The sequence below is a fragment of the Colobus angolensis genome, unplaced genomic scaffold (genome assembly GCF_000951035.1).
Source record: "Colobus angolensis palliatus isolate OR3802 unplaced genomic scaffold, Cang.pa_1.0 Scaffold93, whole genome shotgun sequence".
Taxonomy (NCBI): Eukaryota; Metazoa; Chordata; class Mammalia; order Primates; family Cercopithecidae; genus Colobus; species Colobus angolensis.
In genome coordinates this window covers 361,226-378,826 of record NW_012123265.1, presented here as the reverse complement: position 1 = coordinate 378,826, position 17,601 = coordinate 361,226, and the positions used below count along the sequence as shown (strand labels likewise).

Here is a 17,601-nt window from a genome sequence, read left to right as displayed (position 1 = left end):
TCCCCTCGCCGCTTCCGCCCGTGTCTGTTTCCACGCACTCGGAGCCGGGGTGGCGTCTTTGCCATCAGGCCCTCCGGCCCTGCACGGCTGGCCCAGCCCCAGGGCCGCTTCGTGTAGCCGGCGCCCCGGTACCGCCGTGGGGAGCAGCCTCACCCAAGCCGCACAGGCACCGTCGGGAAGCTCGGCCCGGGGTCCGGCTGGGCTCTAAGACAGCGATGCTCGCTCCCACCTCTCCTGTCCCGGGTCCTGGAAGCCCCTCGGCCCCACTTCGAACAAGCCCTGGCCCCTTCCCCAATCTTCGACTTCCTTTTCTCGGCCATCGACCCTTCATTCATTCCCTAGATCCTGCAGGGTGGTGCTGGGATGTCGCCACCTGGGTGAACGACTGACCCACCCTCTAGGTGCTGTCAGTTCTGCGGGGTCAGAAGATAGCAACATGCTCAGGCCTCAGCCCGGAGTTTGAATCTCAGCTGTGCCACTCACCAGCAAATGACCTTGGGCTAGGTTTTTTTTTTTTAATCTTTGGCCCTCGAGTTTCCTGGTCTGTAAAATGGGGTAATGCCCTTTAGGTTGTTGTGATGATGGCTTTAAATTGAATAATTACGGTAAAGCATTCCTGACGTGTGTCTGGCACGTAGTAGGTGTCCATTAAGTAACAACTGACAAAGTGCCTGGGAGACTTCGTGGAAGAAGGGACATCAGAGTTCCAGTAGCATTCAGAGACCTGAAGGTGGAGGAGGGCGGAAGTAGGAGCAGACATGGAATGAATTGGGGTACCAGGTTAGGAATTAGATGGAGTCCCTAGCCAGACCCCACCATTCACCAGCAGAAGCCACAGATCCCGTCTACCCAGGCAGGATTTTTATGGCCTGTGAACCAAGAATGTTTTTCAGTTTTAAACACAGCTTTATTTATTTATTTTCTTTATTTATTTTTTTGAGACGGAGTCTCATTCTGTCTCCCAGACTGGAGTGCAGTGGTGTGATCTCGGCTCACTGCAGTCTCCACCTCTCAGGTTCAAGCAATTCTCCTGCCTCAGCCTCCCGAGTAGCTGGGACTACAGGCGCCCGCCACCTCGCCCGGCTAGTTTTTTGTATTTTTTAGTAGAGACGGGGTTTCACCGTGTTAGCCAGGATGGTCTCGATCTCCTGACCTCGTGATCCGCCCGTCTCGGCCTCCCAAAGTGCTGGGATTACAGGCTTGAGCCACCGCGCCCAGCCGATTTTTTATTAATTTTTTTTTGAGACAGTGTCATTCTGTCGCCCAGGCTGGAGTGCAGTGGTGCAATCTCAACTCATTGCAGCTTCTGCCTCAACCTCCCGAGTAGCTGGGATTACAAGGCACCCACCATCATGCCCAGCTAATTTTTTTTTGTATTTTTAGTAGAGACGGGGTTTCACCATGTTGGCCAGGCTGGTTTCGAACTCCTGACTTCAAGTGTGATCTGCCCACCTCGGCCTCCCAAAATGCTGGGGTTATAGATGTGAGCCACGGTGCCCAGCGCAACTCACCCATTTAAAGTGTATAATTCAGTGCTTTTAGTATATTCATGGTTGTGTGACCATCACCACAATCACTTTTGAGAACATTTTCATCACCTTCAAAAGAAACCCTTACCCCCCAGCCCCTCTCTCTCCCAGCCCTGGGCAACCACTAATCTACCTTTTTTCTCTGTGGGTTTGCCTATTCTAGGCACTTTATGTAAATGGAGTCATACAATAGGTGGTCCTTTGTGGCTGGTTTCCTTCATTATGACTTAACATAATGTCATAGGTTTTTACATTTTTTAAATGACTTGAAAAAAAAGTATTTCATGACACATGAAAATCCTATGGAATTCACATTTCAGGGTCTATAAATAAAGTTTTATTGGAACATATCCCTGTTCGTTCACTGATATACTGTCTACAGCCACTTTTGTGCCACCAAGGTAGAGTTGTTGCAACAGAGATTGGCTGGCAAATCCTAAATTATATACCATCTGGTCCTCTACGGTAAGCATTTGTCAGCCCCCATTAGCACCCTTTTTTTTGTCCTCATCTTTTGCCGTTCGTGTTACTAGAGATGCGGCGGGGCTGGCAGTTTGTCACCTTACCCTCCTGTTCTGTAATACTGTTTCTCTCCATTGAAACTCGGACCCCCTGTGTGTGAAAAACTGTATGTGGTTGCCAGAAAAGTCCAGTGCACTTTTTTTTTTTTTGAGATGGACTCTCACTGGTGCGATCTCAGCTCTCTGCAGCCTCCACCTCCTGGGTTCAAGCAATTCTCCTGCTTCAGCCTCCCAAGTAGCTGGGACTACAGGCGTACATCACCATGCCTGGCTAACTTTTTGTATGTTTAGTAGAGACGGTGCTTCACTGTGTTAGCCAGGATGGTCTTGATCTCCTGACCTCCGGTGATCCGCTTGCCTCAGCATCCCAAAGTGCTGGGATTACAGGCATGAGCCACTGCGCCCAGCCCCAGCGTACTCTTAGGTGCGTTACTAGAGTTTCCAGAAGGAGGGAGGGGATGTGTCAGTGCTGCTCCTTGTAGGACAGAGAACACCTTCAGTATTGTTCTAAGGACAGACCCAAGCATGATATTACGGAGAGTGAAAAAGTCCGAGGTACTGGGGGTGTTTGTTCTGCAGAAGAGAAGCCACCAGGGAGAGGAGCACTGCCTTCTTGTCTCATCTGAAGGAACATCACACAGAAGAGGACAGTCAAGGGCAGCCTGTGCCTAAGCTCATTTCCAAGAAGGTTTGGGGCTCCCAGCCATTCATTGTAGGTAGTAGAGGGAGTAGAGGCTTGAAAATAATGGCCAGCACTCACCCCTCTTCTCATCTCTTCAATCCGCTGCATTCATTTCACATCAGCCCGGCCCAGCCTCCCCCAGCCTGTCTGTTCTGTCAAGCTGTCTGTGTGTGTTTCTTTCGGAGACTTCTTCCTTGCAGATGAGAGAGGGCTGAACAAATGCCCCGGCCCTGCCAAGAGCCGGTCAGGAGGTTTATTGTTTGCTGTGCCTGGAACCGTGAGTCTGCGGTGGGATTGTCTGCCTGGTAACTGGTGCTGGATCTGAGGAGGAGAATTCTGGTCATGCTTCCTGCAGGCGTCGGTGAAGCTTCAGTTTTTAAAACCAGGCTTTAAAGCCATGTAGGTGCTTTATTGGCCGGTCGCAATGGCTCACGCCTATGATCCTAGCACTTTGGAAGCCGAGGCAGGTGGGTCACTTGAGGTCAGGAGTTCGAGACCAGCCTGGCCAACATGGTGAAACTCTGTCTCTACTAAAAATACAAAAATTAGCTGAGTGTGGTAGTAGGCACCTGTAATTCCAGCTACTGGGGAGGCTGAGGCAGGAGAATCGCTTGAACCCAAGAGGTGGAGGTTGCAGAGAGCCAAGATCGCGCCATTGCACTCCAGCCTGGATGACAGAGTGAGACTCTGTCTTAAAAAAATAAAATAAAATAGAAATAACAAATAAAACCACAGAGGTGCTTTCAGTTCAGCCTAGGGCACTGGCCTACAGGATTTATGGGATTCCCAAAGACACTCACTCTCACAGAGTTCTTACAAGGTTCCAGAGGGACACGGTTCCCTTCTGTTGGCAGCAGGGAGCAAGCAAGTACTTTTCTTACTGGAGCTACTGGTGTGTGGAGCCTTGTGCGTAAGAGCCCCTTCCTGGGGTGTCTCTCTAGACAGCGAAGGAAACCGTCTTCTCTCTGCAGCCTGGAGAAGCGAGCTGCGTGGAGCCGGCAGGAGGCGGAGAGAGGCCTTTCAGTGTATCCCATGGAAACTCGCAGTCGGGCAGGACTTTCCTTCTGGCTGGCTTTTCTCTGGCCCTGAGGCCGGGTGCAGTTTCTGGCCTCCTTGCTAAGCAAACCAGCAGTCACTTGCTCCTGCGTGTCCTTCTGCCAGGCTCTCAGCTCGGGTCTGTTTCTCTTTCCCTTGAGGCAGCAGAAGAGAAAGTCCTGTGAACTCGCCCCTTGAGCCCTGGACCTGAGATATTAGGTCAGGTTTCCACTTGCTGAAATCCAGAGCGTGGCTTTTAACCGTCTGAGCTTATTGTGAAGACGGCTGGCCGGCTTTTAAAGCCTCATTTGAAGGCCTTTCTAGCCGATGTTGGAAAAGTAGGCCAGTGAAACGGCCCACAAGCAGTAAATCCAGAGGCCCAGCGGCATCCCTCGTCACATCTCATCCTCATGCCTGTGACCCCAGCGACTTTTCTGCGTCTCCAAGGAAGCACTGATCAGTTTGCTTTGCCTTTCCAGAAAGCTATTGATCTGGTGACGAAAGCCACAGAAGAGGACAAAGCCAAGAACTACGAGGAGGCGCTGCGGCTGTACCAGCATGCGGTGGAGTACTTCCTCCACGCCATCAAGTGTGAGTCTCGCGGGGTCCTCAGGTTACGGCGCTCCAGAGGGGAGGGGGTGGGAGGGGGTTGGGGGGGTTGGTGGGGGTGGTGCACGAGCCTCACAGGGGCCCCTCCGTGTTCCCTTTCACAGATGAGGCCCACAGCGACAAGGCCAAGGAGAGCATTCGAGCCAAGTGCGTGCAGTACCTAGACCGGGCCGAGAAACTGAAGGATTATTTACGAAGCAAAGAGAAACACGGCAAGAAGCCAGTCAAAGAGAACCAGAGTGAGGGCAAGGGGTGAGTGTCTGCAGCGTCCGCCCAGGCGCCTGCACCCTCCTCATGGCTCCCTGTCATTCCTGGCGCTCATGCGGCCTTGGACTTCCTGTGGAAATGGTCCTCACAGTGCAGGGATGACAGTGCCAGCAGCTGCTTTCAGGGAGCATGGCCCAGAGCACTTCGTGTTCATCGTCTCATTGGATCTGACCCACATGCCATGGGGACAGGGGAGCTTGGTGCAGATGGTAGAGTCTCAGGATGGTACCCCAGCTCTGTTAGCTCCCAGCCTGTGCCAGGACCCCGTGTGCCTGCCATCTCCACATCTTGGAACGGGGAAGGTCGTGGAACTCCCCTCCCAGCGTTGCCGTAGGGAGCAGTGAGATGATGTGGGCACTGCCCTTGGAGCTTGGCACACGAGAGCATGCAATGAGTGCCAGCTGCTGTGACTGTCAAAGAGTCACCTGCCTCCGACAAGTGGGGCGGCTGGCTCGGGTTAGGGGCCCTGCCGAGGTCTCACAGGATGGATCCTGGACCCCCAGTGCAGGGCGGGTGGCCCTGATAACCCCAGCCAGGGTCCTCTCCACAGCCTCTCACCTCAGGTCCGGGGTGCACCCACCACAGCGATCCCAGTCATCTGAACACAAAGGCTAGTGGTGTCTTGGAGGCGTGGGAGGGGAAGTGAGGGGCCCAGGCAGGAGGGGCGGGTGGTGTCAGTGTCTCACCAGAGGCAAGGCCGCCTCCTGGATGGAGGGTCCACACCGCGCTCCCATCCCCAGAGGGAGAGGCCTCACGAGGCAGGGGTGGAGGCCAGGGATCTCCAAGAAGGATTAAAGTTCTGAGGATTACAAATTCCATACAGAGAGGAAGTAGCTCTGGGGTGACAGCAGTGGCTGCGTTCTCCCCAGGAGTTCCCTTTCGATTTTAGTTTTGCCTTCTCCTCTGTCGTTCGGCAGTGGCTGCTTTGGAGTCGGGGCACATGCTGTCCCTGAGTCTCTAGAAAAAGCTTCTGGTGCGGGCTGCGGTGGCTCACGCCTGTAATCCCAGCACTTTGGGAGGCCGAGGCGGGCAGATCACTTGAGGTCAGGATTTCAAAACCAACTTGGCCAACATGGTGAAACCTGTCTCTACTAAAAATACAAAAAAATTAGCCGGGCACTGTGGCGTGTGCCTGTAATCCCAGCTACTCGAGAGGCTGAGGCCAGAGAATTACTTGAACCGGGGAGGCGGAGGTTGCAGTGAGCTGAGATCGAGATTGTGCCATTGCACTCCAGCCTGGGCAACAAAGCAAGACTCCATCTCAAAAAAGAGAAAAAAAAAAAAGCTTCTGGCAGCTACGTTGCTTGACTGGCTGCTTTTTTTTCCCCTCAGATAGGGCTTCACTCTGTCTCCCAGGCTGGAGTGCAGTGGTGCAATCTTGGTTAACTGCATCCTCTGCCTCCCAAGTAGCTGGCAGCATAGATGCGTGCCACCTCGCCCAGCTAATTTTGTTTTTTGTAGAGACAGGATCTTGCTGTTTCCCAGGCTGGTCTCAAACTCCTGGGCTCAAGCGATCCTCCCACCTCAGCCTCCCAGAGTGCTGGGATTACAGGGGTGAGCCACCACACCCAGCCTGGGCTACGTGAGCCACTGCAGGTGGCCTCCCAGAGTGTGAGGTGTGAGCCACCGCACCTGGCCTGGGCTGCTCTTTAAGTCCAGCTGAAGCACATTTCCCCTACGGCCTTCAGGAGAGAGGGCCGACATCCCGATTCCCATCCCCTCCACGAAGAAACAGGGTGGGTTATAGGGGTGCTTGCTGGGGAGTTCCTGAAGTGAGCTGCTGAGAGCATTAGCCCAGATGTCCCCGAAGTACTTGCTTGCGGGTCACACGGCACTGTTAAGCCAGGAAGTCTTCGTTCCTTAACCAGTGTGCAGGCAACGGAGCCTGGACTTGCTGGGAGCACCTCTGCGTTACACGCGGAAGGGCCAGCTTGTGACTTTCCATCTCCTTTCCCAGCAGTGACAGTGACAGTGAAGGGGATAATCCGGAGAAGAAGAAACTGCAGGAACAGCTGATGGGTAAGTGGCTCGCAGCCCGGTGGCAGCCACAGGGGACACGCGTGGGTCCGCAGCTGGGCTGGCTCATGTCCCCTGACCGGGCCTGGGTTGGCCTCCCTCTTGCAGGTGCCGTTGTGATGGAGAAACCCAACATACGGTGGAACGACGTGGCCGGGCTGGAGGGGGCCAAGGAGGCCCTCAAAGAAGCTGTCATTTTGCCAATCAAATTCCCACATTTGTTCACAGGTGAGAGTTGAGCCATTTCAAGCCCCAACATAAAAATTCCAGGCTTCTGCAGGGCTGGCACTCCGAGGCACCCGGGAGTCAGTGTCAACTCAGCTCCCATGTTCCGCAGAGGGCCGGGCCTGGCTGCTCGCTGGTGTCCACAGCACTGCTGTGGCTGGAGCTTTGAGATGACGATCACCTCACAGGGTGGGCAGGATCAGGAAACAGTGACAGATGGTGTCACTGTGCAAGGTCATGGGGTCACAGCACAGGGCACAGCAGGGAAGGTAGCTCCCATCACTCGTTTGCCCCTAAAGTCCGTCGTTTCACAGAATGTCCTCTCTCACTCTATGTATGGGACTCGAGACCCTCTGCTTTTCCTATTCCTTTCCCCAGTCAGGAGGCCTCACTTCTGTGGAATCTCTGTTGTAGGCAAGCGCACCCCCTGGCGGGGGATTCTGCTGTTCGGACCCCCTGGCACAGGGAAATCCTACTTGGCCAAAGCCGTGGCAACAGAGGCCAACAACTCCACCTTCTTCTCTGTGTCCTCCTCAGACCTCATGTCCAAGTGGCTGGGGGAGAGTGAAAAGTAAGTCGGCCACCAGGCTGTGCTCTGCCAGCAGCCCCGGCCCTGCTAGTGACCCAGCGGCCCACCCCGTGGAGTCACCTCCCGGAGGAGTGGTTTGCTTTTCAGGGAGGATACCCAAGAGCAGTGTGTCGCTAGCTTATTGGCTGGGAAACTGTCCCAACAAAGGCAGGTGAAGGTGGACGGGACCCGGGAGAGGTGAAGTGCTCCAGAAGGGAAGGGAAAGGAAGTGAGGATAGTTTTGGGGTCTGGGTTGCGGTCCCTGTTGGGGCAGTGTGTGGGGGACATTGTTCCCCACACTGACTCCTGTTTTGCATGTGATGAGACGGGCGTGGAAGAAGGGGACTGACGTGTCCCAAGTGCAGAGCTAGTGCATGGTGCTCCTGGGATTGAGGCTGTGTTCGGGGCTGACGCCAGGGTGTGCTCCTCTTGGTGCGGCGCGGCCCGAGGGCTCCTCACCACCATGTTTTCTGCAATCCCGGCGTGACCATGGCCTGCGCCTCCCTGTGGGAAGGGTGAGAAGAGGGAAGTGCCGGGAGCCCAGGCGGGCATGGATGTGAGCGTCTTGTCCTCACCCCCTTTCTCACCTTCACAGGCTGGTCAAGAACCTGTTTGAGCTGGCCAGGCAGCACAAGCCCTCCATCATCTTCATCGACGAGGTGGATTCCCTCTGCGGATCCCGAAATGAAAATGAGAGCGAGGCCGCCCGGAGGATCAAAACGGAGTTCTTGGTCCAGATGCAGGGTGTGTGCCGGGCCCAGGGCCCCCTTGGTTCTTGTTGCACCTAAAGCCGACCCTGGGCTTTCTTCTGAGCTGTGGCTGGATTTGGTTGTCCTCAGCCACGGAGAGGCACTCCCCAGCTCCAGCCCCTCAGACTGTGGACGGACTTCCATTCCCAAGAGGCGCCTGAGGCGTCTGCTGCGCCGGCCACTCCACCCCTCCCATGGCAGGCAGTGCCACAGGTCTCACATGGCACAGCCAGACTAAGATGTGGTTTAATCTCACTTGGGACCCTGCCAGTGGCGGGGGGCACAAGCATGGCTTCAATTGCTGACACGCAAAGCCCCCGGGGTCTGTTCCCAGGTTTCAACTGACCCGTGGCAGCTGTCCAGAGTCTGCATCTTTGTCTCCCTTTCTCCACAGGGGTGGGGAATAACAATGATGGGACTCTGGTTCTTGGAGCCACGAACATACCATGGGTGTTGGATTCGGCCATCAGGAGGAGGTGAGTCTTCCCCAGGAGGAGCCAGAGCTGGAGGCTTCCTCCCACCACGGTCATGGTCTGCCTGCTGCTGGCAGCCAGGGTGCAGCCCTGGCCCCTTTTCCCTGGAGTCTTCCCACCTGCCTGCCAAGCAGAGCACTTTGTGAGGCTGGCTTTTTGAGGATGTGCTGCCAGCAGCACTGGCCCGTGAAGTGTGTCCGTTTCACTCAAATCTTCGCACCTCCCCTTCAGTGAATAGCATTCCATCATCCGCTCTCAACGCCTGCCGTGTGCTGGGCTCTCTAGGTTTGAAAAGCGAATTTACATCCCCTTGCCGGAGGAAGCTGCCCGTGCCCAGATGTTCCGGTTGCATCTGGGGAGCACTCCCCACAACCTCACGGATGCAAACATCCACGAGCTGGCCCGGAAGACAGAAGGCTACTCGGGTGCGGACATCAGCATCATCGTGCGGGACTCCCTCATGCAGCCCGTGAGGAAGGTGCAGTCAGCCACACACTTCAAAAAGGTGAGTGCCCATGGCCACTGCTGAGCGGGATGTTCATTTTTTTCCCCCAACTCCTGGTCCTGCTCCCCGGCTGCTCAGGTGGTAACAGTCTCTGAGGCTTCCTGGAGAGCGGAGGGCCAGTGCCATGGGGGCTGCACCCACCCTCCCCTCCCTGCAGCTCTTCTGCAGTGTGGCCATCCCAGGGTGTGTGAAAGCAGAGGACAGGGCCACTTTACTGCCTTAACCCTGCTGCGGCCTCCTCCTCCAGCACTGTGTGCTCTTGTGCGGGGTGGACACCAAGTCAGTGTTTGCAGAGTGTTGGATATGAAATAAGCAGGAAGACTCGTCCATTCATTCAGTACATCTCTGCTGAGTGTTTGCTGTGGGTCCTCCCGTGTGCCCGGCACTGTCCTAAGTGCTGGGAAGATAAGAGCGACCAACAGACAAAAACCCTGGACCCTCGTTCTTGGCGGGGAGACAATCAGCACAGTCAGTGAGTTTCTCAGAGGGGGATGGGGATGGAGCAGGATTAGAAGAGCGGTGTCTTGGGCATGGAGGGAAGGGCAGATGGCACTGGGGTGATGCCTGCGACAGGAGGTGAAGGGGTGAGGGAATGAAGCTTGTGGACACAGGGGGAATGTTTTGCCAAGGCAGCAGACTTCAGTTGGAAAACCACTTTGTATTAGTCCATTTTCATCCTGCTGATAAAGACATACCCGAGACTGGGAAGAGAAAGAGGTTTAATTGGACTCACAGTTCCACATGGCTGGGGAAGCCTCAGAACCATGGTGGCGGCAAGAGAAAATGAAGAAGCAAAAGTGGAAACCCCTGGTAAACCCATCAGATCTCATAAGACTTATTCACTATCACTAGAATAGCACAGGAAAGACCAGCCCCCATGATTCAGTGACCTCCCCCTGGGTCCCTCCCACAACGTGTGGGAATTCTGGGAGATACGGTTCAAGTTGAGATGTGGGTGGGAGCACAGCTAAACCATATCACACTTTTAATGTCACTGTGTTCCTGGTGAGACGTGACTGTTACTGAGGAAGACATCAAGGCACTGGGGCTACAGATTGCTGGAATCGCACGCATATCATGAATTGCTCGGACCACCCAGCCCAATTTCTGAAGGAGCCCATCTTCCTCAGATGCTGGGGACCCAGAGAGCATTCTCTTTGGGACCTCCTTAGAGACCAGAGGGGTCCAGCCCCTCTCATTGACACTGAGGGGCAGCTGCTCCAGCCATTCAGATCCATTTTGTTTCAGGTCTGTGGCCCCTCCCGTACCAACCCCAGTGTGATGATCGATGACCTCCTAACCCCATGCTCACCAGGGGACCCAGGAGCCATGGAGATGACTTGGATGGATGTCCCCGGGGACAAACTCTTAGAGCCTGTGGTTTGCATGGTAAGTGACTGACGGCGGAGGGAAGAGGGCTGCACAGAGCCCAGAAAATTGGGGGCTTGGGTCCAGAATAAAAACAGCCTTCTCCAGGCTGGGCGCGGTGGCTCACGCCTGTAATCCCAGCACTTTGGGAGGCCGAGGTGGGCGGATCACCTTGGGAGTTTGAGATCAGCCTGGCCAATATGGAGAAACCCCGTGTCTCTACTAAAAATAGAAAAATTAGCCAGGCGTGCTGGTGTGTACTTGTAGTCCCAGCTATTCGGGAGGCTGAGGCAGAAGAATCACTTGAAGTCGGGAGGCAGAGGTTGCCGAGATTGCACTGCTGCACTCCAGCCTGGGTGACAGATCGAGACTCCGTCTCAAAAATAAAAAATAGTCTTCTCCTTCTATGTCCTGGGCTGTTGAGAATGGCCTTTGTAGCTCAGGGAAGCTGGCGTGCCAGCTGTTACACTCAGTGGGTGCCCAGGATGCAGGTGGCAGCATTAGCATTTTGTACATATAAAGGCTGGGTGCAGTGGTGCAATGATGGCTCACTGCAGCCTCGACCTCACCAGCTCACACAATCTTCTCACCTCAGCCTCCTGAGTAGCAGCAACAGGCACACACCACCATGCCCAGCTAATTTTTCCTTTTTTTAAAGAAACAGGGCCTTGCTGTGTTGCCGAGGCCAGTCTCAAACTGCTGGGCTTAAGTGATCCTCAACTTGGCCTCCCAAAGTGCTGGGATTACAAGCATGAGCCACCACACCTAGCCTGCATTTTATATTCTTTAGCAAGTAAAGTCAGGTCCAGATAATATGACATCAATCCGTGGGTTTTGCTTGTGTGGTGCAGTGAGGCAGTGAATGTGTCAGGACGGCTTACTGTGATGCAGTTGCAAAGGCAGCCCCACACCCGCGTAACCTGGCTCTCATTATGACCTGTGCCGTCCTGGCAAGTGTCTGCCCTTGTGGCTGATGTAGGGGGTGTGCAGTTAAGAAAGCTCCTGGGGGTGCAGCGGCTCATGCCTGTAATCCCAGCACTCTGGGAGGCCAAGGCAGGCAGATCACCTGAGGTCAGGAGTTCAGCCTGACCAACATAGTGAAACCCCATCTCTACTAGAAATACAAAAATCAGCCGTGTGTGGTGGCACACACCTATATAGCCCAGCTACTTGGGAGGCTGAGGCAGGAGAACCACTTGAACCCAGGAGGTGGAGGTTACAGCGAGCCGAGATTGTGCCACTGCACTCCAGCCTGGTCAACAGTGAGACTCCGTTTCCAAAAAAAAGTTCCTAAGGGGAGTTATGAGATGATGGAGCTTAGATATTCAGACCAGGAGGAGGCCCATCTGAGCTGCCTCGAGAGGGAACAGGGTCCCTGCCATAGGCAGATTCAAGCAGGTCTCTGGGGTGGCCTTGAAGGCAGGCCTCTTCCCACCCTCGACTGCGCCTGTTGCCTGCTGAGGGGAGGTTGGGGACCTGGAGCCTGGCTCCTGCTCAAGCACATGCTCTCGCCTTCACAGTCGGACATGCTGCGGTCTCTGGCCACCACCCGGCCCACGGTGAATGCAGACGACCTCCTGAAAGTGAAGAAATTCTCAGAGGACTTTGGGCAGGAGAGTTAAAAGCTACTTCACTTGGGCGATGGTGAAGGTGGGAGGTTGATGGGGGCAAATGCAGGCACTCCCTGTGTCAGCAGCCAGACAGGGCTCCAGGGCCTGTCCCAAAGTCACTACAGAGTCCCCTCTGCTGTCTGGCCGCCTGCCAGGGAGCCAGAAGGAAGAGCCTCGCAGCCACAGACGCTCCACCGCCCCGGGGCAGCCGGTGGACACTGGCTCTTCCTACTTCCTCCTCTCTTGGATGCTCACCAGCTCCTTCTGCCCCCCTCCCCCCCCTTTTTTTTTCCATCTTTTGTTCCCCTAAATTAATGCTGCTTGGATTTTCGTCTTGTTTATAAATAAAGATAAAATCACCTGAAAGTGTCAAGGAGTGGGGGGCGGGGGGAGCAGCCATGCTGCGAGGTCACCCAGACCTCCAGACAGTTGGCTAGCTCCACTGCCCATTCCTTTTACACCCAAGTTTTGCTCCTTGAGAGCAAATTAGCTGATGCCCCTGCAACCCCAGCCCAAGCTCTGCCTCAAAGACTGAGTGACATAAGCCATTCCCACCCTCCTAGGTTCACATCCAGGGCTGTGTCTTCCTTTGGGGAGGAGATGGTGTCGTTCAGATCAGGGGAAGGCAGTCAGGCGGGTGTTCACTGCCTTTTCTTCCTGAGTGTGAGAACACTGAACCCAGCCACTGCCCCTGGGTCCCTGTCCTGGAAATGGTCTAATAAATCCTTTTCCCTTCTTGAGCCACCCGAGTGATCTCATCTTTGACTCTTGCCTGGGACTCTGAAGGACCACCCTTACCTCCAATTAAAAGACCCTCTGGTTTTCTCTCTGCTCTCTCTTCTAAAGCAGAGCAGGAAACAGGAACGCTGCAGTTCTCAGGCCGGTTCTCCAGTCAGGTGTCAAGGCCTCCTCCCCTTAAGGCCTCAGAAGTTTGGCTGGGGGTGTTTGGGATCCAGATAGTTCTCGCCGTTGTTCGGCCTGCAGATCAGAGACTGCAAAGTGAGAGCCCTGCGTGCCAGACCCGTCCTACAGCTGTTTGGTCTGCCGCTAACATTTAAAAGTTGGAAGTTGACATAAAAATTCAGAATTCTGACTTCTAGAAGATTAAATTAGGCTATGTTGGGCCTGCGTCCTCATGGGGCAGCCTGTCCACGGCCACTGAGCAGAGGCTGCTCTGTGCGGAAAGGGGCCCCATCCCCACTCATCTGTGTTGCCTGCCCAGATAGCCCCTGTGGCCATTTCAGTTTGTGACCCCCAACAGACACCAAGGGCCCAGAGCTGGCAGCCCTGGACACGTGTCCAGCAGGCAGTGAAGCTGCAGAGGCTGTCCCACGTTTACCCCATGCATATGAACAGACCTAAGTCAAAGCACATTCACACAGAAAGACCTGGCCTAGTAAATGAAGCTTGTAGCCTGGGAAAGGGCTTTGTTCCAAGCCTCCCTCGCCAAAACTCAGTACTTCTCTACCTTTCAAACCTGGCTGGGCCGGAACTGATTACATGGCCAGCTCTTGGCTCACACTGGCCTTGCATTGGGCCGTTTCTTTGCTCTGGTTCCAAGCCTCTGCAGAAGTGAGCTAACTTTGGATCAGTAGCTCCAAGACTTTTCTCCAGTGCTGATGGGTTACCCCTCAACCACAGCAGCTGGGATCTTCGTGGCTTGGGGGCACTCGTTTAAGTTTTTGGTTATGTACCCCAAGCCCCCAGGAAATGAACCATGTCTACAGAGCTTCACTTTAGTGAGCTTACAAATTTTTAAATTTTTAACTTCTAGTTACATTTACTTGAATCAGAACTTTGTTTCCTCATTCCTACTGGTTAAACACCTTAACAAATACTAGGGGTTAAGAAAGGTTAGCACGGCTATGGTCCATCCCTGTGCTCTACTTAGAGCGTGAAGACAGCTGTCTTTCCACTTCGCTCTCTCCATGACCAGCAACAGGAACCACTGGTGCTGAACCTTGGACGGTGGCCTCAGACTCTGGCTGCCAGCACACAACCTGCCATCATCGATGTTAAACATGCTGACATGTGCAAAGGAGTTTCCTCCCTGAAATGCTCTGAAATTCACTTCTCGACCTGGGGATTCTGTTCTAAACCTTCTGCCTACACTAGCTTTCACTGTGGAAGGTGATTTCTAAAACTTTGATTAGCTCATAATAGTGACGTGTACATGTGCTTTTTGTGAGTGCTTCCTGCTTGAAGTGGAAGAGATTTTACTGGAAATGCAGTAAAATTTGCATTTTATTGCTACCAATGCCCACCACAAAGGCGTTAACCTCAGACTATAAGCATCAAAATGTCACCATAGCCCCCTGCAAGAGCTTCTGAACATTATCCAAATGAAAGGAGGCTCACTGAATTCTAATTTTCCTAAAGACCCATGTTTTCAGTAGCAATGAGCTTTCTACCAATGTCCCCATTGGCCGCGTCTCTGACCTTGCACCAGTTACCTGGTTGGGATTCCCTTTTTTTTTTCTTTTTGAGACGGAGCCTTTGTTGCCAGGCTGGAGTACAGTGGCGAGATCTCAGCTCACTGCAACCTCTGCCTCACAGGTTCGAGCGATTCTCCTGCCTCAGCCTCCCAAGTAGCTGGAATTACAGGCGCCCACCACCACGCCCACCTAGTTTCTTTATTTTTAGTAAAAACAGGGTTTTGCCATGTTGGTCAGGCTGGTCTTGAACTCCTGACCTCAGGTGATCTGCCCACCTTGCCCTCCCAAAGTACTGGGATTACACCAGCATGAGCCACCAAGCCCGGCCAGGATTCCTTTTCAAAGTCAGGCTGCACCTAGAGCCAGTTTGCTTCTGCTTGGCCTCGTGGGGCCTCAAAGAAAGCCACAGGGGAGGACGGGTCTTTCCTGGGTTCATTTAACTGCCATTTACAACACATTTTCTCTAAAAAGCTTACTGGACTTCCTATTACTTGTATAGTTTGATTTTGAGGACTCTGTTTAGCAAGAATACCTACTTTACAAAACTCAGCATAAAAATGAGGTGAAACAATTTAACTAAAACTGGGGTTTGGCCGGGTACTGTGGCTCACAACTGTGATCCCACACTTTGGGAGGCCAAGGCAGAAGGACTGCCTGAGACCAGGAATTTGAGACCAGCCTGGGCAACACAGTGAGACCCCCGTCTCTATCTTTAAAAAAAAAAAATCAAAGAATAAATAAAACTGGAGTTCCTTCACCTCTTAACAAAGCTGTTTTTTTTTTTTTTTTTTTGAGACAGAAAAGAAAACTCTACAGTCAGAATCGTACTTTGAGTCTTGCTCTGTCACGCAGGCTGGAGTGCAGTGGCGTGATCCTGGCTCACTGCTACCTCTGCCTCCTGGGTTCAAGCAATTCTCTGCCTTGGCTTCACCAGTAGCTGGGATTACAGGCGCTCGCCACCACGCCTGGCTAATTTCTGTATTTTTAGTAGAGACAGGGTTTCACCATCTTGGCCAGGCTGTTCTTGAACTCCTGACCTCGTGATTCACCCACCCCGCCCTCCCAAAGTGCTGGGATTACAGGCGTAGCCACCCCACCTGGCAGACACTTAAACCTACACATTGGTTGGTGTGATGTTAATTCATTTTTACAAAATAAGTGTAGAACCAGGAAGTACTAGTCCTGCTTTCTGTGTCTGTCCCAATTTTTAACAGGAAGCTCACTGCACTTCTCAATTGTCACCCCTGCCCCCAGCCCTGATCCATGGCCTCTAACCCAAGAATGAGCCAAGAACCAGCTGCTCTAGAGATGTCAGCAGCAAAATCCTGCACAAGGCTGTTAAAAGGTGTGGGCGCTCATTTACACTCGTGCTGTCATTAAACACTTCCTTGAGCAGGGACGATTCTGTCCTGTTTCATTTCCATAAGCAAACTGGCGTCCAAGGCCACAAGCCCTCTGTAAAAATAAGAACTCGGCACAAATGGCCAGTCACACGCTTACCTGTATTTTTAAAGACAGCTTTCAGATATTTAGGGGCTACATTATTACCAAACCTTGGCTTTGGGAGATTATACAGGTCCGAGGAACTCGTGTCTACTGCAGACGAATGCAGTTACCCCACCTTCCTCCATACAGAATTGTCAGGAAACGTCCACTCCTTTGGGGGTGATTTTTCTCCTCAAGTTGTATACAACATTCCGTTCATAGCTGATTTCAGGGCAAACATTTCTGACATCTTCCTCCAGCTCAGTCTGCCATGCCTCGGCAGCCCAGTTTCCTGTCATACACAAGCCATCCAAGTTGATGCGAAGTAAGATGTGCCCAGCTCAAAGTGGAAGTGTGTGCGTCTTGGTATCCGGAATCCTCAGCCCCAGTAGCAAAGCTTTAGTCATTCACCTCCATCCAACAGACGTTTGTGAATGTCCTGCTGTCCATTTTGTCAATAAACAGGCAGCCCTGCAGATGGTCCATCTCGTGCTGGATGATGCGGGCTGCCCACCCGCTCGCCTGCCACACCACCTGTTCTCCATTGGGGTCCAGCCCTGCAAAGCAAGTTACAGCGCTGGTGAGTGGACACAGCTGAACTGCATCATCCTCAACCTCCTCACCCCTGCCCCTGGCTGTTCCCATTGACAAGAGGCAACAGCAGACGGCAAAAGTAGACAGCAACTCCTCTCCTAACTGGAAAACGTGCCTCACATCGGCCCATTACCAAGTGTTCAACCTGGTTCCCAACTCTGGTAATTAGGTTATGGAGCTCACTGTAGAGCTGAGATGAGAAATCATCTTCCTACCGTGCGACCCTTCCGAACACACCTCCCGTTTCTGAGGTATCTGTGGGCTCTGAACTCCTAACAGACGTTCTGCAGCTTAAGACCCCACTGTTTTTCTGACCCTCTTGAACCGACGAGCTTGCTCTGCAGGAACAATCACCCCGACCCCAGCAGAGCCCGCATTCCGCGAGACATCCTGTGGTGCCACGCGGGGAATGGCTTAGCCCCCTGGGCTGGGTCAGGCTGGGGGGCCAATGCCCACTTCTCCAACTCCACCGCGGTGGAAAGCAAGGGAGTAGAAAGCAGGCGCCAGGCTGTCAGGAATTAGGAGACCCCTCCTCGCCCCTGCGTCCTATCTGAGCGGGCTCTGCCCCACAAGAGCTATCCGTCCTGAGGCCTGTACACTCCCGCGTCCCACTTCGTTCCTGCGGGAGGTACCGCAGATGAACCGCGACCACTTCTGCGCTCTCGCCAGAGTCGGGCGGAAAAGACTCGCGCGCTGCTCCAGCCGCCACGGCCCCACCGCCCGCACCTGAGATCTGCACCGCCTGGAAGCGGGGCACGCAGGCCAGGAAGCCGGCGACGCTCTCGCAGCCCTCGGGGAAGGTGACTAGGCGGCTGTCCAGCACCCGCAGGCTGGGGTTCACGAACACGCGCAAGGGGAAGGGCTCCATCTGTCGAAGCGCGCGCTGGCGCGGCGGGCACTCCCGACACAGCGCCTCGGGTAGCTCCAGCG

General features: G+C 53.9%; 2 protein-coding genes across 2 annotated transcripts in view; one reads left to right on the top strand and one right to left on the bottom strand.

The window, feature by feature from the left end:
- VPS4A (vacuolar protein sorting 4 homolog A (S. cerevisiae)) overlaps positions 1–12,904 on the top strand; it is a 95,794-nt gene extending 82,890 nt beyond the window's left edge. The window contains exons 7-16 of the mRNA XM_011931983.1: positions 4,247–4,358; positions 4,481–4,628; positions 6,601–6,662; positions 6,768–6,887; positions 7,299–7,455; positions 8,048–8,196; positions 8,596–8,677; positions 8,960–9,179; positions 10,428–10,568; positions 12,068–12,904. Coding sequence (XP_011787373.1) covers positions 4,247–4,358; positions 4,481–4,628; positions 6,601–6,662; positions 6,768–6,887; positions 7,299–7,455; positions 8,048–8,196; positions 8,596–8,677; positions 8,960–9,179; positions 10,428–10,568; positions 12,068–12,169 — 1,293 coding nt within the window. The 3' untranslated portion in view covers positions 12,170–12,904. The remainder of the gene's footprint in view (positions 1–4,246; positions 4,359–4,480; positions 4,629–6,600; positions 6,663–6,767; positions 6,888–7,298; positions 7,456–8,047; positions 8,197–8,595; positions 8,678–8,959; positions 9,180–10,427; positions 10,569–12,067) is intronic.
- A 3,169-nt stretch (positions 12,905–16,073) lies between these two features.
- Positions 16,074–17,601, bottom strand: part of PDF (peptide deformylase (mitochondrial)) — a 1,843-nt gene continuing 315 nt past the window's right edge. Inside the window, exons 2-3 of the mRNA XM_011932124.1 lie at positions 17,398–17,601; positions 16,074–16,634 (exon numbers count right to left, since the gene is read on the bottom strand). Coding sequence (XP_011787514.1) covers positions 16,477–16,634; positions 17,398–17,601 — 362 coding nt within the window. The 3' untranslated portion in view covers positions 16,074–16,476. The remainder of the gene's footprint in view (positions 16,635–17,397) is intronic.